The following is a 25,589-nucleotide window of genomic DNA, read 5'->3' on the forward strand; positions in this document are numbered from 1 at the left end:
GCTCCACCACTTAAAAAAAGAAAAAGAAAAGAAAAAGATGACACAATTGTCGAAAGGTGTGTAGGAAAAAAAACTTATTTATAGCATGAGAATAATTTATCCCTTCTTTTAATGCATATAACATTTGGAATTCAAAAAGAAACAAGCGGCCTTTCATCTCATTGTAATTAGCAATTATGAAATTGAGAGAAGTTTGCACAAAAGCTAGGCGCACATTAAACATATATATATGAGATGACACAGTTACATATCGTTCGATGCAATGTTGTTTAGTTTAAAGAGGTAGAACATTTCCTTACAAAAAAAAAAAAGACGTAGAACATTGGACCCAATAGTGTAAGCAACTAAATGCCAATTAAGGAATGATGTTAGAAATACCAAATCAGCAATTATAAGTTTATTATCATTATTTTATTTATATCAAAGCGAGAACAGAAATAAGGCAGAAAGATATCAATTAACAGGAGAAAAATTACCGCGAAAATAAAAACATTCATTTTATTAAATCAAAAGGTATCCACGGCCGGCCCATGATGGCTTATAATGGAAAACAAAGTAAACAGACTCTTTAAAAGTAAACAACGACAACCTATATATGATATGTGACTCCCCTATATACGGGAAGCACATCCAAATTAAAGCCATACTCGTTTATTTAGAAGATCCAAAAACAAAAAAGTAAATGATGAATATTCTCGGTCCAACTTAATTACTGTACTTTAGCTTCCGAACGCTGCCCGTTGACGGTGTTGTTATGGTACAATCTCCCATCCTCGTATATCTCCCACCACTTCTTCGTTAGTTTCCTGATATCTTCTCTCTAGTCATGTTATCTTTCTTTTCGGTATAACTTCTATGGCATAGACTCCTAAATGAAACAATAACTCGTTGAGAGTACAAGTAGTCTGCACCGTTGGATTTGTGTTTGTTGGAGAGTACCTAGGCTGGCTGCAACGGTTGGCTTTTGTGTGCCGTTGGATTTGGGTTAGAATCACGAGGCAGGCTGGTAGCAATTGTTACTGACGTTGACGAAGAGAATGAAGACCAAATAATGAATTTAACAGAAACCGCACCGATCGATCAATTCCGATTTGAATCCTCTCCTTTATACGGTGTTTTTCCCATAAAGTAATTAAAACCAAAGAATTTTGTAACTGAACCAAATTAACGTGGGATTTATAGATGGGTGTAAAGATGGGAATTGTCTTTTTGTTTGAGGAGAAATTCATGAATATTTGCAATTGACTGCAAATTTTCTATGATAAATGTTATCAAAAAAAAAAAAACAGACTCGGCAGAAAAACGTCTATGCTTGTTTGAGCTTTAAAGTTCATAAACTAAGCTTCCAAGTTGTACCTTCCATCTCGACTTATATTAAGCCCAATACCCCTTCGGTGTTAGCCGTCTTTTCCAGTAAGTTTTGGCTCAAATTTAAATGTTACGAACATGGATTGGATGAAGGTGACATGAATATGATCAAATCATCGACTCGAGAGGACATAAACTCAACTAAACGGCTCGACGTAACTTTAACATTTTTTTTCCAAAAACTCTCACCATGGATAATAGATCAAGGAATTGAAATTATCTTAACTCAACAAAGTGTTCTTTTCAAGGATTATACAGTGAAAGGGACATAAATGTGGTGAATGTTTCCTATATGTAGAATAAATAGTATGTCAATATAATAAGGATATTTCATTCATAGATACTTTAGAGAAGATATTAGATTCAAGATTAACATATCCACTCATTAGACTAAATATCTCTGTCATATAGTAAAATTCGAGTCCGTATCTTGACTGTATGTGTAGCAGGTACGAAAAAAAAAATTATCATATTATATTTGGGATATTCATAAGCGGCTAAGTCCCATGGAGAGGGTATATGTTTGTTGGTTGGGGCTTGGAGAATTTATTAGTAAATCATAACTGTTTAGGTAGAAAGGCTTGCTACCAGGATAGAATAGGTCTGAGCTAAAAGACACAGGCAATTTTTACTTTTATTTTTTTTTACACAGAGAGACAATTTTTTTATATATAATTTATATGTACAGAAATGCAGTCTATACATCAACCTATAGAAGTAGATGAGCTTAGGGTAACATGATAATGTATATGATGATTCGGGGCTCAACCAGACACGCGTCCCGATGCTCATGGTAATTAGCGATTACGTTGTTTAGATTGAAGATGTATAACATTGGATTTGGACCGAATAGTGTAAGCAACTAACGGTGTTGACTTTTACCAAAATAAAAATAAAATAAAAGTAACGTGTTGATACGATTAATCGGCGTGCAAAAACTCCAATACTAACCGGTCATGCACAGCCAGGGCGCAATTATAGCCTTTTTCTTCTAATGTAAATCAAAACGAGAGCGGAAATAACGATGAAAGATATTATAGTAATGAACAGAGGGAAAAAAATACAGCTAAAATAAAAATTTCCATTTAATCCATTTAACACTATTAGGGATGATATCCACAGCCCATAACGGGTTATCAAGGAAAACAAAGTAAACCGGACTCTCACAAAAAAAAAAAAAAAAAAGGTCCTCTAAATCCTAATAATCAAAAGCTATGTGATATGTGACTCCCTACACGGGAAGGTCATCCAAATTACAGCCATACTCGTTTCTTTAGAAGACCCAAAAAGGAAAGTGTAAATAACGACAATGTACTTGTCTAACTTAATTGCTGTATATAAGCAAAGCATAATTAGGCAGCGGATGGAGCGGGCACAAACTTAACGCCACCAGCTTCCAAAAGCGCCCCCTTGAAATGTTCCACATTGACAGTGTTATTATAGTCAAGTGTCTCATCGTCATATATCTCCCACCACATGTCCACCAATTTCTTGATATCCTCTCTGTCCATGTTCTCCTCCTTCCCAGTGAACCTCCATGGCTTAGACCCCTAAATGAAACAAACAACCATTTATCAACATTAATTCAAATCTCAAAAAGAAACAGAAATTAAGTTAAATGAATGTATAGAGAAGCATAGTAAGAAATAGCACACTCACAAAAGCACAATAGTGAGCCACTTGAACTTTTTCAAATTCAACATTCTCAGGGTGACGCCACAACATGGCCAGCACAAGGTTGTACACATTAGGTATGGGCTTGTACTTGTCCCTGAAGTACATATTCAGAAAGTCCTGCAACACATGAAAACAAATTTAAGCTTACCCTTTGAGGTTCAACACTTCAATTTATTTATTTTTATTTCATAAAACAAAAGGCATGTTTTCGATCGATTGAACAAACCTGCTCAGCAAAGGAAGTAGGCTCAGTGACTTGAACTTTTTTCAGGAGATCATTGCACGTGTCCAGACTAGGCTCATAGACAAACATGCCAGCGTTGAAATATAGAGAAGGCTTGGGACCAAATTCAGAGGGCCATTGAACCTTATCAGGGCACTGTTGGCAGTACCCAATCTTAAACTGAGGGGTGTGACTCCAAGACTTCTCACAAAAACAATCCATCACCGCATAAAAATAATTATCAGGCAGATCAAACAGATGATCAATATTTCCGAAAACCTGAATGTCACCATCTAGATATACCATCTTGCTGTACTCCACAAACTGCAACAATTAATGTTTAAATCACAACAAAGAAACACATCAGAATCTGCCATACAGTTAAAACAGAACACTACTTTGTTTACAATTGCTAAAGCACAAAAAAGAATAAAAAATTCGGTTAAAGCAAAAGATACGAATACAACATGTAACACATGCAACAACAAAAAAACAAGAACATGTACCTCCCAAATACGTAATTTGGAGTAATTAATAACATAATAGGCATGTGCAAACACGGTCTGGTTCTCCGGCGGGTAAACCGGCACGATGTCTTTGACAATACAACCTTGTGAGTGAAGAATCTGACGGTGTTCTTCAGGAACATCGGGCAAGACCGCAACCACAAGAGGATACATGGACTTGACCTTCCTCAGTCCTTTAGCCAAACCCACAACACCCTTGACGTAGTCACCGTTCCCTGCCAAGAAAGTGACAAAGGCACGGTCACTCCTGCTAGCAGTCTTGGATTGTTCAGTGGTGGCATTTGCAGCAGCTGGGGTGATAATAGGAGCCATGATCTCAGTGAGCTAGGAAAAGGGGAAAGAAAAAAGAAATGTTTAAGGAAACAAGTAAGAAATGAGAGTGTTTTTCAAAGCAAAGAAGTGATTTGGTATTGCAGTGTGTGAAATGATCGAGGGTAGAGGGTGTCTTATATAGAACTTGAGCCTATCAGAGGGTATGCTTGTTAACCTTTAAATTTAATTCAAGATAGCATCTTCGGATACGGTCGGTGCCAGATAATCTCACATTAAATAATTTACTTAATGTATATTATCGTTTTGGTCCACCTTTGTTGGAAATTTTCATCCTATTCAATCTGGTGGTTTAACCTCTTTCAAAACTGTCATAATTTGACTATAAAAGTTAGCATTTCAACAAATAATATAAGGATAATGTTATCAGTAATGGTACGGACTTCTCATCATAACTACCCCTTTTGTTTTGTGTTGATTTGTTTTTTCTTTTCTTTCTCCTCGTTAGTATTTAACTTTATAGCAAATTCAATTTGTCGTGTGAATGTAAAAAAAATATTATAACAGTACCAATAATATGATGAAAAATATTAGCTTGATGCTATTATTTATCAACAAATTATTCTTAACAAATGGTATAATATTCTTAATAGAGAAATAATAATTAACAAGTAAAACTTACAAATGATCAAAACTTAAAACTCAAATCGTGAAATACGTTTTATACACGCTTTTCAGTACTAACTCGAATCTTTTTATTTTTTGGTAGTTTAAAAGGGCAGGAGCCCCAAACTGAAATTGTCGAATCTTTAGCTAATGTTAAAATATGTAGTTATAATATGATTTAACTACAAGAAAAACTACTCTTATAATACATGTGATAATTTTCTCTCTTACACACTTTTCGATAATTGTGTCACCTTTTTCTTTTTTTTTATTTTTATTTTTCAGATGGTGGAACCCACAAATTTATCTCTATGATATAAGATAACTTATCTCCTTTAACATTAGATTAATCAAACCCATTTTTAACTACATTAGGAATTTGCGAATTGTTTAAGCAAGTATTAAAATATTAATTTTGTGGTTAACTGCCACCGCCCCAGCAGGAAGATTTATCATCACCGACTGGCCCTACTACCCCTAGCTAATTACGGATCAATTTTTCCGTTATGAACCAATTTTCCACGAAAGTTACCTGAGTGAGAGGCACGTCGACAGAATACTGGACACGTGGCTTTACATATAATCGCTATTACTTTTAACGTAAATAGCAATGTCGTACGTGAAGTGGGTCCATTATTATGTGGGTCCGACCCTTCTGAGTCGCCACGTCAACATTTATTCCACGTGGCTTCTAAATCACTACACTTTAGTTTTCTTTTTAATAATTTAATCATAATTAAAATATACTTTTTTTTGGTGGGGTCCATAAAATCCATTGCGTGTCTAACACCCAGCATCTCCGTATATGGTGGAACATGTGTCGGCATGATTTGAAGAGAGGCCTTGGTATCGCCACGTGGCGATTAGTGTACCTTCGTTGGACCAACGGTGGCTCGGCGCATGGACGTTTTTTCCGGTATGGTTAGTTGGTCCAAAAGCAAGACCAGCTCAAATTTAATGAAGGTCGTCATCGTGCACTTAACTGGAGCAGTTTGGGATAATGAAAGTGAAATATAACATTACTCTACTCTTTGGAGGATAATGTTGGTGAGACTTCCGACTTAACCGACCATGAAAAATATGAATGTGTAGATGGTATGGTTTATGTGCCAAAATTGAATATATATATTTTTGCCTTAAAGAGTGAGATTGCAAGGTTAAGTTGGACCAACAGAATAGGTAAAATTGACCCTCATAAAGACAGCTTCAATTAAAAGAAATTGACAGGCTGCACAGGGAATCAGGCATGACATATTCCTTTGGGAATATTCCATTGTCTTTAATCTTTTGAATTAATGTCCTCCTATTTTATTACTATTTCTTATTCATTTGCTTCTACTAAAAGAAATTGACGGTATGAAATATTCCTTTGAGAATATTCCATTGTCTTTAAACGGTCAGTATTTCTTATTCATTTGAACGGGATGTATTCCATGACAAATAAAGCACTGAATAATATATTCGGATAACTTAATTGAGGGAATTTTCTTCTTTTATTCCATTGTCTTTAATCTTTTTAATTAATGTCCTCCTATTTTCACTACTATTCCATATTCACGTGAACAGGATATATTCCATGACAAATAAAGCAGTCAATAATATATTCTTATAACTTCGAGGGAATTTTTTTTCTTTTATTTCCTATGATATAGGAGTGATTGAGGGAAATTAAAGCTAGATTTTCTTTTTTATTTATTTATAATATGATAACTTTGTTTGGATCAAAATCTGTAATATAATGACTAAAATAAATTTTACAAGATAAAAGATAGGATATTCTTACTATCAAATAATATTATTATCAGTATCACTATCATATCTTAACTGTTGATTTTTGTCAATCAATGATTATTATTTTTACAAATTAAATTAATTAATTAATTATTAATTCATAATAAATGATAGCCGTTGATTGACGGAAATCAATAATTTAAGATATGATAATAACATTATTTGATAGTAATAATATCTTATCCCAAAGAAAAGGGGAAACGCAATAAATCTGTAAGATACTCAACTAAAAGTTGAAACATGAAATAAATGAATGGGAAAATTGTGTATCATTTTAAAGATGTAGAGTTATGTCATTTTAAGTGAGAGAAAGAGATAGACAAAGAAAGAGAGAATGAACAAAAAATATAAAGATATGAGTCTCGTCTCATTGTGAGAGTGAAATAATACATAATATCTTAAATTTTGTTTCACACCATCGATGCAGTTAAGATTACATAAGTAATAAAACTCCACCTACTAAAATTTTAACACGTGTATCAAATATTTGAACACGAGAACACGGATTAAATTGAATCAACTAGTTTGGATCTATTAATTTATGGAAAGAGTGTTTATCCTTTTAAATGACACAACTTATATCCTTTCACTCTCATAAAGAAGTGGGACCCACACCTTTATTTTTTTTTGTCAATTCTCTCTCATTCTTTATCTATCTCTTTTTCTCTCTTAAAATGACACAAATTTACATCCTTTTAAATGACACACAATTTTCCCTTAATTTATTACATCTTAATCAGTTTAATTAACCCTTTTTTTTTGTAATAAATTAACCCGTTTATTTATATTAATTAGTTGATTCGAAGGATTTGATAAAATTGGACCAGTTTTAATTGATAAACGGTTAATGCATGGAGAAATGTTAGTAACGGGGAAAAATCTTACGGGTATGATTTTGAATGACGTTTTATTTTGTACAATTAACATTTGAGGAAGGTTATACTTACAACTTTTTTTTTACAACCTCTTACAACCATATATCATAACCGTTGATTTCCGCCAATCAACGGTCATTTATTATGAATTAATAATTGATTAATGATTTTAATTTGCGAAAATCATAACCGTTGATTGGCGAAAACCAACGGTTATGATATATGGTTGTAAGAGAGTGTGAAAAAAAAAAAGTTGTAACTATAACATCTCCCTTAACATTTTTCAAAATATTTATTGCATTGCCAATTATTCGTGTGGCTTATAGGAAATGTATTTGGACAGGATCGAGTTTAGATAAATTAGTTGAAATAAATGCAAAGGTGGAGATAAAATATATTCGCACGTCAGAATATATTTATTTTATGAATCTCAATTAATTTGCCAAAGAAAGAAAAAATTAGTTTTTTATAGTATAATTTTTTTTTTAGAATTTTATAAAATATGATTTTAAATGGACAAGTTTAGACATGAAAAATAGATAAATTGAATAGGTTCTGTTCGCGAGACTATAAATGGATAGGAAATTCGTTTGATAAATCAGTTTATTTTATTTTTCTGAAATAAACCGGTTTAATTTTTATGTTGGGAAACAGAAAAAAGAATAAAAAAAATTCTATTTTTTTTTGTTCTCGGAAACAAAATGAGAAACACTTTGTCATTCTCAATCACTCTTCATTTCTACCATCATCACCACCGCCACCATTATCGCGCCGCCATCGTACCACCAGTGCCGTCACCATCACCACCACTATCACCATGATGTCACTGTCACCATCACCATCGCCTCCATCCATCTATACCACCATGCCACCATCACCACCTACATCACCACCTCTATCATCATCGTCACCACCATGCCTTCACCATCACATGCCACCGCTGCAGTTACTGTCATCACCACAACTACCATGCCACCACTATCACGCCACCAGCATTGTCGGAGCCACTGCCGTTACCACCTCCATCATTGCCACCACCATTTCCACCACCACTGCCGCGGCTACTGCCGTCACCACCAACACCAACATCGCAGCTAATGTCGTCACCACCACCACGTCATCACCGTGGCAACCACCACCACCATATAAAAGGAAAAGTGATAATCCAAATTTTTTTATGTTTAATAGAAATTATTTTCAAACACAATTCTCATTTTCAGATTAAAATAGAATATGTTATCAAACACATCTTTTTCTCAGACACTGTTCCAAGGCATAAAAATATAAAAGAATTATTTTTTTAGAATAGTTGTCATGCACATCCTAAGAAATCAAATTCATTTTCCTAATCAAACTTATATATATCATAAATATTAAAATCATTAAATCAGTTATTTAATAAATATTTAGAAAAAATAGAATAAAAATGTAATAGAACACATTTAAACATATATATGAATAAAATGAATTATTTTATTCAGAAAACAGAAAATTACACACACAAAACATAAAAGCTATATAGTAAGATTATTTGTATAGTAGCTCACCAAAAAAAAAGATTATTTGTATAGTAAGATTTTCACATTATTTTTTAAAAGATCCTGTATATAACTATTCTACAATTTCAAAGCCTACATCGATCTAATGTGTACATGCCATGAAATGTGGTCACACACCAAACAGAAAAGTGCATCATGATATAAAAATGCATGCAGATATCATTATCATCATTTCATGTTCTTACCGTTGCCATATCATCATCACCGGTGTGTACAGCGGGGACGCTGTATTCCCAGTGGGGGAGGATGTAATGTCCCACATCGGTTGGAGAGGGGAACGAAGCATGCCTTATATAAGGGTGTTGATACCTTTTCTTGTAGGAGGCCTTTTGGGGTAACCCGAAACGTAAAACCGTGAGCTCGACGGTGCTTGTGCGCGGGGCAAAGCGGACAATATCCTGCTACAGGGTTTGGGGCTGTTACATTTTGGTATCAGAGCAGGGCCTCTCTTCCAGTACGGTGTGGTTCGAGGACGAACCAGGCGGAAGCTGGTGGGCATGTAACATCCCAAGAGCTGGCAAAGGCAGGGAGTGATCGCCGGTGCGAAAGGGCACGGACAATGAGCGACTTATGCCAAATCTTGCAGCTTGGGGGTTCATGAATGAATCGAATCAACACCCGAAAGAGAAGGATTCCAGAGACTGTGCTGGTATGGGACGGTACAGTTAGGAATGGCTTATAAGAATTAATTGGTACTACCTATACTAACAAGATGCATCTACTTTTTGGTAGCCCGGATCGGAAGAACTCCACAGTTAAGCGTGCTTGACTTGGAGCAATTCTGGGATGGGTGACCTCCTGGGAAGTTTTCCCGGGAAGTGTGCGAGTGAGGACAAAGCATACTGAAAAGTCTCGTGTTAGTGTGTGGGGACAAAAAAAATTGAATCACTTGATCATTAAATTAAGGGTTCGTTTTTCTGCAGTTATCTGCAGTAAACCCAATACGACGTTGTTTTGGGACAAAAATCATGTTATTTTTGTAATTTTAATTTATTTCATGTTATTATAGTCTTTATAATTATAATTTTTTGATATTTTAATCTCAAAATGACATCATTTTAAAAGTAAATGCATATAACTTATCTGCATTAACCGTAGAAATATTTTTCTCTTAAATTAATAATTTATTGACGGTTAGCAACAATTAATTAATTAATTTCCGAAGGGATAATTAAGCACAGGGGCATGACGTATTATTTGTTTCCCTTTTGTTTTGCTTTTTATTTGCCAATTTTTGAATGAGAAAAAAGAAGAAGCAAAACTATTGATTTATTTGAATTTTGAAATTTATTTCTTATAGTTGATACATTTACGTAGATTCCGAGTGTGTGTAAGAAATATTTGAAATATTTAGAAACAATTTTTATATGTTCTTTCAAGGCTCTATGGTAAAGGATTTTTCTAGTCAATGGAGATAAATTATTTTCAGTGAGCTCAAAATGATGTCATTTTGGAACGAAAATCAAAATATTTTTATAATTATAATATATTGCAGAGTTATATTAGTCTTTATCATTATATTTTTTTAATCTTATAACCCAAAACGACATCTCACTGGAGATAAGTGACTGAAGAAATATTTTTCTTTTAATATTTCTACAGTGAATACAAACAAATTATATATATTTACTACCAAAATAATATTGTTTTAGATAGAAAGATTAAAAAATTACGATTTATCACCATATCATTCGATGATAACGTAAAAAGAATTTGAATACGTTATATAAAAAATTCACACACAATCAATCAACAATTTTTACAGTTCGCGCATTGAACTTGTTCTTAGAGAAATCTACTACGCGTGCAAGTTTGAACCCATTTTCCATCAGAAAGAATTAAATTGAAGGCAAAACCATTATTTATTTAAAAAAGAATCACTGCATGAAAAACTGAGGAACATTACACAACTTTATCTGATGACATTATAGCATAGCAGAACAGCTCTTTTAATTTATATGGGAAATACTGATAACTGAAAGAAGAATAATCATGCACTAACAGTAAGAAGACTCTTGCCAAGAATTATGTCATCTGTTGAAAAATCGGCCTCTTTCCGGAAAGTCCCTCTGCCAAAGTCCAGGTTATACGAGTCCGCAAGACCTTCTACAAGGCCAAATTCAGGTTCCCACCCAAGCACGCTCTTTGCCTTCTCAATTGATGCAAAGAAATGCTACACAATAAAGAATATGGCATATCAATATTATTCACCATAAAGAATATATGCGGTGAAAGAGGTGTCCCAAAGAAAATCAACCGTATTCTATACTAAAAACATAAAAATAAAAAATCAACGGTATTTCATTATATCGTTAGGCTATATATTGATGTCATTTTTTTAATTTTTTTTTTTAAATAAAGAAGCATAGTTACAACCACTTGCACCCGCCCCTTTTCTTATAGAATCATATATTTGTGTGGTCGTTTCACCTGGTCACGAAATGGAAATGACTTCTTTTTCCCAAAATCAAAATCTTTAGGATTGTAGTGAATGATCTCTGGCTCCGGGAACCCACCAGCCTGAAAAATGACAAAACAAACGAATACTAGGATAGTAAAATACTTGGCTCAAAGTCAATATACATGACATTATCGAACAATTTTTCCATTTTTCTCTGTTTGGAGCCTTAAATATTATATGAGATGAATTGCTTACCTTAGCACATGCTCTTGCTAATCCATCAAACGTAACATACTTATCTCCTGAGATATTGAACACTTGCTTGCTGGCCTTATCATTACCAAGAACCTGAATAAAAGCTCTTGCCAAATCCTGTCATAATTGAACCATACTTTAGCCAAAATCACAAAATGCCATGAGTTTACATATTGTCATATTAATTTCATTCATAGGAGAGCATTTATTATTCTTCAAAATCATCTTAGAAGGCAAGCATTTAAAATTTCTTTCTGATAAAGAAGCATCAGCGAGAAGAAAGGTAGCTTAAATAAAATATTTATGCTTCCAAGTCTTCAAATTACAAAAAATGGAACATAGTAGGCATGATACATAACTCTGGAAGCAAAATGAATATGATCAGCTAAAGAACAGTAAAAATGCAAGTTTCATACCTTAACATGACCAAGTTGTGTCATCTGTATTCCTGAGCTGGGAATAGGAATTGGGCGACCAGCTTTCAATCTGTGGAAGAACCACTCTTCAACAGGGTTGTAGTTCAAGGGTCCGTAGATGTAGACTGGCCTTACAGAAGTCCAATTAACACCCTTTGATTGCAGCAAGCTCTCTGTCTCAAGCTTTCCCTTGTGCCTGCTCTTAGGATCAACTGCATCAGTCTATCACCAGGAACCAGAGAGTTAAAAGATAAATGAAATTAATTATATTGGAGAGTGAGAAAAGTTTTAAAAAGAGCATCTGTATGTGTATAAAATAAGTTTGAACAGTGAATCTTTCGGTGCAAGTAACTAAAGGCTTAAATAAGACTCTCCTATCATAATATAATGTGTAATGAGTAATGACTTTTGTTGTTTTTTTTTGGGGGGTGGGGGGTGGGGTTTGCAGTGTAAAGTAGGTCATGCTATTACGACATAATTTGATATCCTATAATCAACTAAGATCTTGCCACAAAAGAACTAGAAAGAAAAATCTTTTGCAAACACTACATTAGTAATTTGTGAAAAAAATTAAAAAAATGGCATAACTCCTACGTAAAACATAATGATATGAAATGATTACAGGCCCCAACAACTGCATCATCACAATAGATATCTGAAATCAGGGGAAGAAAGGTGTAATAAAACGTAAACTGACCTCAGCGTGAGGTAATAAATCAGATTTGAGATAGACACCAGCAGAAGAGCAGTAAATGAACCTGACATTTGGAACCCGCATTTGATTATAAAAAATTGGAATTTGGAGGCATACTACAAAATATTACCATAGAGACTTTTTCTTTATATGTAATTAGAATTTTATAATTTATGCATTTGTCAAAACTATGAAGTATCACATTTGAACTTATAGAAGTCTTGGCTTTTCAAATGAAAGAATTCAATATAGTCTTTTTATTAAATCATCAATTGTTATACAGATTCTGACTAATCTTATCCTTGTTACTATAAACTTTTATTCCTCTTTGACTTATTTTGTTAAAAAAAAAGAAGTCATTTTTATATTGATATTAATCTATATGACTGAAGTCTGAGCCATCTAATTAGTAGCAAGTTCCAATTTCTATATGTCAAAGGAAATGAAGGGCATGACAGAAGAGTTGATAGTTTTATCTAGATTTCAAACATAATCTTGATGAGGCAAGAATTGGAGAACTTTATGTATTATCCCTGTCCCAATTGATTTTCTACATTGAATGTTAAGTATAATGAATATGACAATTGTGTGAAATTTTTTGTTTTTTTGAAGTGTCATCAAACTCATTCTTAAATATAATTAACTAGATAACTCATTGATGAATAGATCAATGACAATTTGCATTTATAGTCTGATTAAACTTCTAGAATACATCAAATACTACTAAAGCTTACTGTTCCAGGTTAGGCAGAGCATCCAGTATGGGCTCAACTTCATTTGCCTCTCGTCCTGAAACATATGCCAAAATCATGATTTGATTCTGAAGAGAGAGATATCATGAAAAATCATGATTTGAACCAGAAGCGAAAGATATATTATGAAATGGTATTAAGTAAGGAAAACAATAAGCACAGAAGGTGTGAACTAGTAGGAATCTGCACACCATTTATGTCATAAACAACATCAAACCCTTGTGCTGAGAGACTGGACTTTACGAATTCAAAGTCCATCCTGTCTCCTTTCAAATGCAATATCTGGGAAACAAAAAATATTACAAAGAATAAAAGCTCCAGGGATGAGAGTAACAAGGATGAAAAGTATCTCATCATGCCTTACTGGCAGGTTAGTCCAATGTTTACATTTAGAATTACAATACCTTGGAAGAAAAATCAGCATAATCACTGTCTGATTCAGCTGGCAATTGTTGAGTGACGGGTGCTTTTCCTCTTGTGAATAAAGTCACCTGCCAAAATTCATAAGGTTTTTTTTTATTTAAGGCTTCCAAAATGTCCAGTTAACTCAGAATGAATTAAGTCATACCTGGTGACCCTCTTTGACAAGGAGCCTAGCCAAAAATACACCAATAAACCTAGTGCCTCCCATTATGAGGATTTTCTTGGTGCTTGATGCTGATACATAAAAAGATCCTTTTGGCTGCCATGATTTTCTTTTCAACTGTAACCAAAATAAGCATGTTGGGAGTTAGGGACGAATACCTGCTTTATTTGTCACTGCGATACATAAATTCTTGAACTTCTTAACCCCAAGTTTGTAGGAAGTATACAATTCATTCAACTCAACAGGACAAATACAAGAATTGTTGAAGTGACATTATTTAGTATTAGTAATACAGAATACAATGTTGTTCAAGACCTGCTCCTTAATCCACACATGTTAAGGGGGTTAACTCTACAGACATCCACATAGGATTGAAATAGAAATTAAGTGAGAGACAGTTACTCCAAGAAATCATAGTCCTGATAAGTGAAAGACAGTTATTCCACATAGAAGAAAGAGTGAAGTGAAGGACCTGAATTTGAGTTTGAAGTCTGGTTCCACTAAAATCAGAAAGAGAGGAAGCTAAGGGAGAGAAAGATAACTGGTTCTGTTGGAGTGCCACCAGCCTTGCCATGCTTCTTTGTGAGGAGTGAGTCCACACAGTCTTGGTGTGTAGTTCAGTAAGTATGGGGCTAAAATTTGAAGTGTTTCCATCACCCAACTAACTGCCACCTCTTCTTTGGTTGGGATAAGACAACTATCCACCTCCACCTCACTTGATTTCCATTCATAGCCTCTCATTTCCCTCCCCTTTTAACATTCATTTTTTTAATCTTAAAAAATCCATCTTATACTACTGCTCACCTCATATGTGTGTGCCTAAGATAGACTTGTGCTGCAAAAAAAAAACTCCTGCTTCAGATGCCAAAACTAACATCTGATTTGTGAAACTATAAGCCAGAACCTGTAATAAAAAAATGTATTTGGTTTGATTGTTAAATTAATATAAGTATTGAAAAATAATAATTAAAAAAAAACATAAATCCTTAAATCTCATTATATTAAACTAAAAAAATTTGTCCATATTACAAAAGGAGACAAAGATCACTAACCCTTATTCCTTCATTATCCTAATTTTATTACACTTAAAATAATTCTCAACATAAATGATATTATAATAAATTTTTATTATTTTATTTTATAAATATTACAAATTTTTTAATTCTATGCATTGATCGTAAATCAACTAATAACACACAAAAAATTATCCTCTAACTCAACCAGTGTATTATCCCTTGTTATGCATAACACGCAAACTAAAATAACGAACAAGTCACACAAACACAATACAATGGACCAATCATCACAAATTAGAGCAATAGCATCACGTATTAGGCTTCAGGAGTTGAGAAGTGAAAAACAAAAGAAACAGTTATGGAGCTTCGACTGTCAAAATGGGCCAGGCCTGATTATAATTACCCCAAAATGAATAAAAATCGGGCTAGGCATTCATAGCCCAATAATTTGATAGCCGTAGCCCCAACTGTCAGGGAAGAAGAGAAAGATGCAAGATGCAAGATGTGTTCGTTATGGCTCCCTTCCCTCTCTTTCTGTATAGTAACTAGTTTGTTGCTATTATGCTAACAGTATTTCCCAAGATCTCACAGTCACAGCTATATGGGTCTCGGCCAGGTATGTGAACTATCTATCAGTTTTGTAGGTTCTCTGCATTCTATTCTTCCATTGTGATAAATGTACATACGTGCCTGCAACTATTTTTCATCCGTCATTTGGATAATTATTAGATCTGGTTTCCTTGTTTCAATTTCTTATTTATGAGATTAATTTTATTTTTTCATTGATGTTGAAGAAAAAATAAAATTAAAGCGAACCCGAGCCTAATGAAATTATGTGGGAGACAGACATGTTTCTGTGAATTCCATCTAGTATGCGCATAGCTGCACCTAAATTAACATATGATTTAGATTTTTGTTCACTGAAAATGTGATGGAACAGCTAAGAAAACGGATTTCTTATATTATTTTTTTTCCACATATTTTTGTCTCCGAATAAAATTCAAGTTCTATATCAGGCCTTTAATTTTGTTTTAGATAATTAATTCATCAAATTCTACTCTATGTGCAGCCTGTAGGTGAAAACTACGCCAATCCAAACACTTGCTTCTTTCATGTTCTCTTCAAGGTTCAGTTTATTTCATTGCACTGTTCGGATATCTTTCTAATTCTATGTACGCCATATCTTTTTCCTTGTTAAAAGTAATATTTCTGTGTCTGGCAGGCTGCAGCTTTGGCATTTTACGTTCTCTCCGCCCTCTTTATTGATAACTTTGTCATCATTTTTGTGGTGACTGTCCTTCTTGCTGCTCTTGACTTTTGGGTAGTCAAGAATGTGAGTGGGAGAATTTTAGTTGGTTTGAGGTGGTGGAATGAAATAAATGATCTGGATGAGAGTGTTTGGAAATTTGAATGTCTTGATCAAGAGGTTGGAGTTGCATGTTTTGATCAATTTCAACTTGCTTCTTGTGATCTTATTTTTGAAATAATATCTCTATCGTGTATGCTGAGTTGCATAAGATTGCACTCCAAATGCTATAAAGATACTTGCATCTTACATATGTTGTTTGTTTTTCCTCCAGTCATTGGCCCGGTTGAACAAGAAAGATTCATGGCTTTTCTGGTGGACGCTCTACCTTACAGTAAGAAAATGATTGGTTAAAGCATGTGATGACATTCCAGTTTTTTCTTGTCCTTTGGTAATATGTGGTAATTTGAATACGGGGGATAGTACATTGAATATTCTGTCCAGATCAGGCTTATTTAGTTGGTTTATGTGTTGCTTTGATGTAAATACTAAATAGGGATTAGTGTTCAACATAGATTAAATTTTGGATCTGGATAGCAAATAGTTCTTTGTGAATTAGCAATTAGCATGTTGTGTTTTGCATCTGCTTACAGTTTAGGTGTATGAGTAGCTCCCCCCAACCCCATAAAAAAAAAAGCATAATTATGTTCTCTGCTAAATTGTGTGTGTGTATTCTTCTCTAGGCAATTGCATGGATTCTGCTGACAATATTCTCGCTCATAAGGCTTCAAGCTGATTACCTCCTTGTTGTAGGAATTTGTTTGACCCTCAGTATTGCAAATATTGTTGGTTTTACCAAATGCCAAAAAGGTATGCTAGTTTTGTGGTGTTCTTCTAAGTTCTGACTTGTGTATCTTCTAATGTTGTAAAGGATATTGGTTTAAGGTGGGGCCAATTGCTGGAAATAATGAGATACTGAAAATTTTAATTACAAGTGAAGACTTGCTCACTGTAGTCTGTCATCATTGTCCCAACATAAATTAATTCATTATATTATTAGCATACAAGTAATATGTCATCTTGAAGAGTTGAAGTCATGGCAACTTATCAAATAACACCTGTTTCTCTTATGGGGATACTAAGTAACTCGTGTCAGAGTTCATTGCTGAAATGTGAAATGGAAATTTTATAATTTTTCTTTTCAGTTTCTGGGTAGTGCGCTGGGCGCTATTAGGCCTCAACATGACTTTATTTAATCACTCAGTCATAAATGGTTGGATCATGATATGTAATTCAAAGGTAATGTGGTCATGTGGATGCCACTATAACTAACTAGGAAAAATTATTATGGCATGACTATGCAAATGGTTTATGGGGAGTGGTTTATTTATGTGCTAGTGGTTTGTGAAATGGAATAACACTTGTAATAATTCTTCACATTTTTTTGTTTTTGTGGGAATGGGAACTTTGGGTTTTGTTGTTAATTTTATGTGTTGCATTTGCATCAATATTTTCTGAATTGCATCCCATGAATACATATTTCATTTCAAATGCTGTGGATATGCATGAAACATACATGTCTTAGGAGTTCCTCTGCGCCTAGTTTCACCTCACATCTAGAGACTGATAGTTCTATGTCAGCTCTGTCTGTGTCTCCCTCCCTGCCCCATCAGGAAGGTTTCCTTTGCGTTCTACATAAATGTTCTGTCTCATCTGGCAGTGCTTTACATGTTATTCAATGGAAAAACTTGCAATGGATAACACAGCTTAGTTGTATTTCAGATGCTAAGAAGCAGATTCAACAATTTGCCACTTGGACAATTGCCTCGCGGTTCTCTTCTACCTTACAGTCAGCATTCAGTGTTGTCTGAGTTGTTCACTATCAAACATGTAAATGAAATCAGGACTGTGAATGATTGAAAGTAATGACGTGGTGGCGATTTGTACATGACGATTCTTTTAGCCAGCGTCCGGTTGATTTCTGACTTCCTATTGAACTTGGCAACTGGCATAGAGTTACGAGAGAGCAAACGCAAAATTTTGTACCTTTTGATTTAACGGCTTTAGTAAGACTATGATTGCCAAATTACATAGTAAAACTCGTTTTCAAGTGTAAATCATGTTTTTTCTTTCTTATTCTTATTTGCATTGGAGGTTTAAGAATTTACATTATTATTCTGTAACAACTCCACATATGCATACTGTTCTATTCATCTCATATTGATTCGTGGAAATTTGGGGGCGATGTGAATGATGGCGTTGTATCATAATAATTAACCCATTGACCATGCAAAACCAAAATCAAACGCTTGTGATAGAATCGTTTGACCAGAAGAGAAGACAATCCTGGGATTCCTCTTGCTGCCCTGAGGTCTAGGGGACGTTATAAACATTGCTTATGTTTGTTTTTCTCCATTCAACCCTTTTCAAAATAATGGCTCGTGTGCAGAAAACCGCATATATTTTGAAATTGACCGATACAATTTTTTTTTTTTTTTCTTTTAACATCACCGATACAATTTATTGAATCAACTAAAATGTGTAAGTTAAAAAGCATATTGACCCACCTGTGCATATTAAAAAGCTTACTAGTGCATATTAATTCTCTTGTATGTGTATGTCTGGAAAACTGTCCAACAAAAAATTAATACACACTGAATAGTATATTTAGGAAGCAGAGTCAAATTAGAGAATTTTAAAGCATATAAATATTCTGCACATGACTCATAATTAAAGGAGATTTCTTTTTTTCCGAAGAAAAATGTATGATATTTTTCTATTGTGCTTAGAATTTTAGAACAGGCAGTTGAAATTTGGTCTGTTGTAAATACATTTCCGGAGATTGGATTGTGAAGATCAATCACATTTCAAGTCGCAACCCAACCCAAACATTAGGTATAAAGAGACTTTAATTGCTTGGCAATTTCCGGAGGTTGACTGGATGAAAATTAATACGGATGGTGCTGCTAAAGAGAACCCAGGTCTCGCAGCATGTGGAGGGCTGATCAGAGATTGCTCTGATCAATGGTTAAAGGGATTTTCTTGTCGTGTTGTTTATTGTAATGCTATTGTGGCTGAGCTATGGGAGATATTAAAGAGCATCTAGATGGCTTGGGAAGGAGGATGGAGTAGAGTGATTATTAAAAGGGACTGAAAGACTACGGTCACATGGCTCACCACTGGTAGTGAGCCAGCCTGTGAGTCTCATATTGTGACTTGTATACGGACTTGGATGAATAGAGATTGGATTGTGAAGATCAATCACATTTATAGAGAAGAAAATTTCTGTGCAGATTGGTTATCAAATTTCCCCCTAGTTAATCAAGATGAAGAAGACTTAAGTGACTTTTCGTTCCCCCTTATGGTATTTATTTGCTGTATTTAGCTGATTTTTTTTTTTTTTGATAACAGTATTTAGCTGATTTAGGTAGTGTTAATAGGCCACATTTTATTTCTTCTATTTATTTATTTTTTGTAATATTTATTTCTTCTATTTAGCCTGTGTGGGAGTTTGTCTCAGTCAGGATACCAAAAAAAAAATATTTCTTTTTAATTTTTAACTCTCGTGGGCCTTTTTTTTTTCTTTTTTTTTTTTGTGTTGGAAAGTTCAAAAGTTTCTTTTTTTTCTCTCCCTTCTTTTTATATGAGTTCACATGGATCCTACACATTTTTTTACATGTATTTTGGTGAGCATAACTTTAAAAATTTTAAATCCTTCATATAATCAAGTCATTTGAAAGGTTTTTAATTCTTGATAAATAAATCAACGGTGATAAGAGATGAAAGAAAAAAATATTAAAATACAAGACGTGAAAAAAAAGCTTAAAATTTGTCCATCAACGATTAAGAACCCTTCACATAATCTAATAATGTGAAATCATATTTGAGAGGATCAATTTCCTTTTAAACTATATAAATTTCTCATTTTATTACATTTTATCTATCTAATTATCTTTTGAAAAATAATAGAATAATAAAAGATAAAATTATCTCCAGTAACTTTACGTTATTTTGATATTTGAGAAAAAAAATATAAAAATAAAAAAATTATTTCTCTCTTATAATATTTATAATATTAATTTTTCTAAAATACTTATTTTTATTATTATTTCAAATTTCAGAATGACTTCCCTTTGAGTTAGACAAGATAACTTGGGCTTTTTGACCCTTTTGCCCCTTATTAATTAATTAATAATCATTTTGCTCCTTATTAAAAATTATCTACCAATCTACCCTTCTTTATCGATTAATTTGAATATTTAATCGATTAAATGGTCAAAACTGACAAAAATCATTGACTTGAAGATTTAATCGATTAAATCTTCAAATATAATCGATTAAATCTTCAAAAAACAAATCTCCCAAATTAGTGTTTTCAGACACCTTTGGTTCCTCTGATTCAGATACACCAACAGAAAGTTTGTCCCCGGTCTCATCCATTAGTTGTGTCCATACCAGTAGCTTTCCACTTGCTGAGCCCAAAACATCATTTGAGGAAGATGGATCTTCGCCACCAGATGCTCTATATTCTTGTTCAACTCATGATGAGTAACCATTCGTAGTACATCTTAAATCCTAATCCATTTCATTTTCTTGATTACAATATCATCATAAAAATAGTTTTAAGAAAATGATATATGATTTTGTATTCTAATTTTTGTTACCTAAATGTCTAGAAACTCGAACTTTTCCACAAAGGTGTTTCTACCAAAGACGATGCAGCGGAAGAATCATCTGGTCGTACTCTCAAATTGTTTGGAACAACTCTGTTGAAGATTTAATCATCATTAGGATTTAAGATGTACTACGAATGGTTGCTCATCATGAGTTGAACCAGAATATAGAGCATCTGGTGGTGGAGATCTATCTTCCTCAAATGATGTTTTGGGCTCAGCAAGTGGAAAGCTACTAGTATGGACACTACTGATGGATGAGACCGGGGACAAATTTTCTGTTGGTGTATCTGAATCAGAGGAACCAAGGGTGTCTGAAAACACTGATTTGGGAGATTTGTTTTTTTGAAGATTTAATCGATTAAATTGAAAATTTAATCGATTAAATCTTCAAGTCAATGATTTTTGTCAGTTTTGACCATTTAATCGATTAACTCTTCAACTTAATCGTATAAAGAGGAGCAGATTGGTAGATAGTTTTCAATAAGGGGCAAAATAATTATTAATTAATTAATGAGAGACAAAATGGTCAAAAAGCCAGAGAACTTGCTAAACCCTTTTCAAAAACAAATAAATATATAATGCAAAAAATATTTGTCCTTTTAAAGGATATAATTTTGTGTCATTTTAGATTCTAAACGTTGATCTTCATCAATTAACAATTATTAATTAATTAATAATTCATAATAAATTATAATCATTGATTGACGAAAATTAATTATTAAAATCTAAAATTACACAAAATTATATACTTTAAAAATACAAATATTTTTTCCTTAATTTTAGTAATGAAATGGTTATGTTTGGTCCTTGATGTCTCAAAGAAACACAAAGTGTAGAAACTAGCGTACCTTGTATTGTATCTACCGTTGTGAAATGATGGACACTCCTTCGTGACAAACATGCCCAATTCTATTCAATTATTCTTATTATTATAATCTGCCTGGGTTTTTCATCTCCCTTGTTTCTGAGCTTCGATTTAGAGAGAGAGAGAGAGAGAAATGTTGCAGTGCATATTTCTTCTGTCCGATTCCGGGTAAGATTCACGCATACTCTTATCTTTGATTGTTGAAACGAAAATCATGCCAATTTACTTAACTTGCTGGAGCCATCAACTCACGATTCAATTTCCGATTTCGAATTTTCATTTGAATTTAATGAATGGTTATCGATCTTGAACTCTGAAATTTTGATTCCCTAGAGAGGTAATGCTAGAGAAACAGCTCACTGGGCACCGCGTAGATCGCTCCATTTGTGCCTGGTTCTGGGACCACGCCATTTCTCAACCTGATTCCATCAAGGTATTCTCTTCCATCATATTCTTCTCTAACCTTAATATTTTTCACATTTGTCTTCAAATCTTGAATTCATTTTTGTCTAGCTTAGCTCCTGCTTATAGGGCTTATTTTAGTTTGTTCTCTTCTATGTGTATAGCAACAACCAGTGATTGCTTCTCCTACACATTATCTATTCCAAGTTTTTCGTGAGGGAATCACTTTTTTGGCCTGCTCTCAAGTTGAAATGCCACCATTGATGGCCATTGAGGTATATTTCCAGTTATACATGCGATTTGCAACTCATATTGTGATGGCACACCAACGCTACTGTGTTAGTTCTTTTAACCATCTGATTTTTAGTTCCTTTCTAGGGTAGCCGATGTCCTCAATGATTATCTTGGGGGATTGAATGAAGACTTGATAAAGGACAACTTTATCATCGTGTATGAGGTATTTCTCTGAACTACTTTCCCATCTGCAATCATAACTTCCAAGGGATAGTGGTAGACTTTTATCATGAAATGAGATGTTATTAGGCTTTGTTATTTTTTCCCCCATTGATTTGTTGTTTAGATGCAAAAATAATCAGTTTGTTTGTTATTGTAGCTGCTGGATGAGATGATAGACAATGGCTTCCCTCTAACCACAGAACCTAATATCCTGCAAGAGATGATAGCTCCACCAAATATTGTTAGCAAAGTCTTGAGCGTTGTGACTGGCAGCAGCTCCAATGTGAGTGACACGCTTCCAGGTGCTACAGCATCTATTGTTCCCTGGAGAACAGCAGATCCAAAGTATGCCAGCAATGAAGTTTATGTAGATCTTGTTGAAGAAATGGATGCGACAATAAACAGGTCTTTATGCTCATTCTCGTCTTTCACTTCTTTACTAGGGCAATTCATTTATTTATTTTTTTAATTATGGTCTTATTGATTACTTATTTTGGCAAGCTTGGAAAGTTAGAATATAAAAAATTTGAATCTAAGACTACACGCAAAAGAAAGAAATTATGTGTTACACTTGTTTGCCTTTTCCGGATGAAGAAAGGATTACTATAATTCATTAAGATTGAAAAGCTGTTTGTAGTTTGTACATAGGTTACTGTATAACTTAGTAGTGTGCGCTTCATTTTCATCCCTAATCTGGATTGGCACTAATTCAATCTTCTTTTACTGGATTAAAGGTACTTGTTTCACTCCTTAACTTGCAAACAGAATATTCCTTGAAATAGTTCAATGATTAATCAATTGGGGATGTAGCTCTGTGAAGCTTGAAGTTTATAATACACACTCTACGTTTCCAATTAAGCATCTTAGGCAAAGCTGTAGCTAGATGAAATCATTTGTACATGGGCCATTTTGCGTTTAATAAATGGTTAGATTTCCGGCCGAGATATAACAATCAAAGGGTAGTGGACAACTCAAATTGACATGGATTTTATATTTAATACCTTTTTCTTTTTGTTAATTAATACAACTGTATTTTGAACTAAGAAAAGAGTTGAATTTCTTTTTCCATTTTCCCTCCTAAGCCTTTTGCAAGCTTAATGAACAGGATATCACTGATTCTTGAAAGTTTGAACTTGTGGAACTTGATATGGCTGGACTTTATTGAAGATCATCTGGAGACTCCTCCTTAGTAGTTATTTTTTGCTCACTACTGAAAAATTCTGTTGATGCAGGGACGGAGTTCTGGTGAAATGTGAGATCTATGGTGAGGTTCAAGTAAATTCCCATATCACAGGCCTTCCTGATTTGACTCTTTTATTTGCAAATCCTTCAATCCTAGATGACGTGAGGTTCCATCCCTGTGTTAGATTTCGGCCTTGGGAATCCCATCAAATTCTTTCATTTGTGCCTCCTGATGGACAATTTAAACTTATGAGTTACAGGTATGGGGTCCAGCTTTATGTATTGTTGATGTCTAAATTAGGATTTGAAACCTTCATTCGAGAAGTCAGTTTGGATAAAAATATATAACTGTGATGTTGAATTTCATTCCACGGTATTCCCAATTTTCTTTCTCTAAAAAATTCTGGCATTTCACTTTTTCAGAGTTAGAAAATTGAAGAACACCCCAATATATGTAAAGCCACAGTTGACTTCAGATGGTGGGACATGCCGTGTTAGTATATTGGTTGGCATAAGAAATGATCCTGGAAAGACAGTTGATTCAGTTACTGTTCAGTTTCAGCTTCCTTCTTGCATCTTATCAGCTGATCTGAATTCAAATCATGGAACAGTAAACATCCTTTCTAACAAGGTACCTAATAAGCCGCACTATATCTGCTTATTTTTTTTATCTATTTTAGAAACCAGGAGTTAAAATGGTCAGATATGAACTATTTTTGCAATGTAATTTGAAGCTTTCATTGCATCTTGTTCTATCAGACATGCACTTGGTCCATTGGTCGGATCCCAAAGGATAAAGCCCCTTCAATGTCTGGGACATTGGTGCTTGAGACTGGATTGGAGCGCCTTCATGTCTTTCCCACATTTCAAGTGGGTTTTAGGATTATGGGAGTCGCCCTCTCTGGTCTGCTAATAGATAAACTGGATCTGAAGACCGTACCCTACCGTTTCTACAAAGGTTTTCGAGCTCTTACTCGGGCAGGTGAATTTGAAGTCAGGTCATAATTTTGTATTTAACATCAAGTCTGAGACTTGTCATGACTCTGGACATGAAATTTTGTTGCATGTACATGGCTGGTTTCGTTTGTAAAGTAACTAGGTAGTGTTTTCTTCTGGTTTCAAAGTATTATATTTTTTTCGGTATTAGGTTTCAAAGCATTTTTAGTAGTGAATCATATCCCGGTTATCTGAATTATCGTGGTTTTATGAATCATGCCACTTGTGTTTAATTTTTTTTTCTTTTAAAGATTGGCATTAGTGAGAATGAATTGTGTTTAATGATTTTTAGATGGATGAAGGATCTTATGTACTTTATTTTATCCAACAATCAACTTTGAATGCAGTCTGAATTTTACTTATGGATTTCACTTCTTTTTTTACTTATCCATTACATGAGATAATTAAATTTTCTACACACACAAAAGATGGATGAGTTCCACTTCTTCTTTTTCTCTCTCCTCTTATCTGTGGGTTCCACTTGCAATCTTAATTCTACAACATAAGATAACTATTTTCTTACAACATAAAAAAATTATTTCTCTTTACTTATTAAACACTATCAGTTGAGTATCTGTCACAAAATGGAATTTATATTACAAAGAACATTCAATTGTTTCTGGTGGTAAAAATCAGATGAATAATGATTAAACACACAATGTCAATATTTGGTACACTTGATTAGGAATT

General features: G+C 33.9%; 4 protein-coding genes across 5 annotated transcripts; 2 read left to right on the forward strand and 2 right to left on the reverse strand.

The window, feature by feature from the left end:
• Positions 1 to 2,437: 2,437 nt before the first annotated feature.
• LOC133314482 (galactinol synthase 2-like) lies at positions 2,438 to 4,219 on the reverse strand. The gene is made up of 4 exons (XM_061515965.1): positions 3,775 to 4,219; positions 3,272 to 3,592; positions 3,028 to 3,162; positions 2,438 to 2,918 (listed from the first exon to the last, which is right to left on the reverse strand). Exons 1-4 carry the CDS (start codon positions 4,105 to 4,107, stop codon positions 2,721 to 2,723), a joined length of 987 nt encoding a protein of 328 aa, XP_061371949.1. The 5' UTR covers positions 4,108 to 4,219; the 3' UTR covers positions 2,438 to 2,720.
• A 6,580-nt stretch (positions 4,220 to 10,799) lies between these two features.
• LOC133314449 (chloroplast stem-loop binding protein of 41 kDa b, chloroplastic) lies at positions 10,800 to 14,724 on the reverse strand. Of its 2 annotated transcripts, XM_061515923.1 has the most exons (11): positions 14,533 to 14,724; positions 14,213 to 14,221; positions 14,043 to 14,177; positions 13,879 to 13,965; positions 13,666 to 13,756; positions 13,457 to 13,511; positions 12,726 to 12,786; positions 12,029 to 12,250; positions 11,613 to 11,729; positions 11,387 to 11,476; positions 10,800 to 11,129 (listed from the first exon to the last, which is right to left on the reverse strand). In XM_061515923.1, the coding sequence occupies exons 1-11, from the start codon at positions 14,632 to 14,634 to the stop codon at positions 10,947 to 10,949; spliced, it is 1,152 nt and encodes a 383-aa protein (XP_061371907.1). In that variant the 5' UTR covers positions 14,635 to 14,724; the 3' UTR covers positions 10,800 to 10,946. The 2 variants fall into 2 exon arrangements, with proteins under 2 accessions (XP_061371907.1, XP_061371906.1); XM_061515922.1 differs by lacking the exon at positions 14,213 to 14,221 and having other exon boundaries at positions 14,533 to 14,722.
• Positions 14,725 to 15,592: 868 nt separating this feature from the next.
• LOC133314496 (Golgi apparatus membrane protein-like protein ECHIDNA) lies at positions 15,593 to 18,222 on the forward strand. Its single transcript, XM_061515985.1, has 6 exons — positions 15,593 to 15,692; positions 16,146 to 16,202; positions 16,299 to 16,502; positions 16,657 to 16,716; positions 17,066 to 17,192; positions 18,105 to 18,222. Exons 1-6 carry the CDS (start codon positions 15,678 to 15,680, stop codon positions 18,191 to 18,193), a joined length of 552 nt encoding a protein of 183 aa, XP_061371969.1. The 5' UTR covers positions 15,593 to 15,677; the 3' UTR covers positions 18,194 to 18,222.
• A 3,700-nt stretch (positions 18,223 to 21,922) lies between these two features.
• LOC133314455 (AP-3 complex subunit mu) lies at positions 21,923 to 25,185 on the forward strand. Its single transcript, XM_061515934.1, has 8 exons — positions 21,923 to 22,031; positions 22,197 to 22,296; positions 22,430 to 22,540; positions 22,633 to 22,722; positions 22,879 to 23,126; positions 23,954 to 24,163; positions 24,327 to 24,534; positions 24,663 to 25,185. Exons 1-8 carry the CDS (start codon positions 21,997 to 21,999, stop codon positions 24,906 to 24,908), a joined length of 1,248 nt encoding a protein of 415 aa, XP_061371918.1. The 5' UTR covers positions 21,923 to 21,996; the 3' UTR covers positions 24,909 to 25,185.
• Positions 25,186 to 25,589: the final 404 nt, after the last annotated feature.

Source organism: Gastrolobium bilobum, unplaced genomic scaffold (genome assembly GCF_033153095.1).
Source record: "Gastrolobium bilobum isolate Gb01-03AN ecotype WA unplaced genomic scaffold, APGP_CSIRO_Gbil_v1 utg1951, whole genome shotgun sequence".
NCBI classification, from domain to species: Eukaryota; Viridiplantae; Streptophyta; class Magnoliopsida; order Fabales; family Fabaceae; genus Gastrolobium; species Gastrolobium bilobum.

Bases quoted from the DNA above. Each gene is read 5' to 3' on its own strand.
- LOC133314482 (XM_061515965.1), bottom strand. From the start codon at position 4,107: ATGGCTCCTATTATCACCCCAGCTGCTGCAAATGCCACCACTGAACAA. The intron at 3,163-3,271 runs GTTTGTTCAATC...CATGTGTTGCAG, and splicing joins CTACTTCCTTTGCTGAGCAG to GACTTTCTGAATATGTACTT. The intron at 2,919-3,027 runs GTGAGTGTGCTA...TGTTTCATTTAG, and splicing joins TGGCTCACTATTGTGCTTTT to GGGTCTAAGCCATGGAGGTT.
- LOC133314449 (XM_061515923.1), bottom strand. From the start codon at position 14,634: ATGGCAAGGCTGGTGGCACTCCAACAGAACCAGTTATCTTTCTCTCCC. The intron at 13,966-14,042 runs GTATGACTTAAT...GAATTTTGGCAG, and splicing joins TTGTCAAAGAGGGTCACCAG to GTGACTTTATTCACAAGAGG. The intron at 11,130-11,386 runs GTGAAACGACCA...TTTATTGTGTAG, and splicing joins CATTTCCATTTCGTGACCAG to CATTTCTTTGCATCAATTGA.
- LOC133314496 (XM_061515985.1), top strand. The intron at 16,717-17,065 runs GTAAGAAAATGA...ATTCTTCTCTAG, and splicing joins GGTGGACGCTCTACCTTACA to GCAATTGCATGGATTCTGCT. The intron at 17,193-18,104 runs GTATGCTAGTTT...GTTGTATTTCAG, and splicing joins TTTTACCAAATGCCAAAAAG to ATGCTAAGAAGCAGATTCAA.
- LOC133314455 (XM_061515934.1), top strand. From the start codon at position 21,997: ATGTTGCAGTGCATATTTCTTCTGTCCGATTCCGG. The intron at 22,723-22,878 runs GTATTTCTCTGA...TTGTTATTGTAG, and splicing joins ACTTTATCATCGTGTATGAG to CTGCTGGATGAGATGATAGA. The intron at 24,535-24,662 runs GTACCTAATAAG...TTGTTCTATCAG, and splicing joins TAAACATCCTTTCTAACAAG to ACATGCACTTGGTCCATTGG.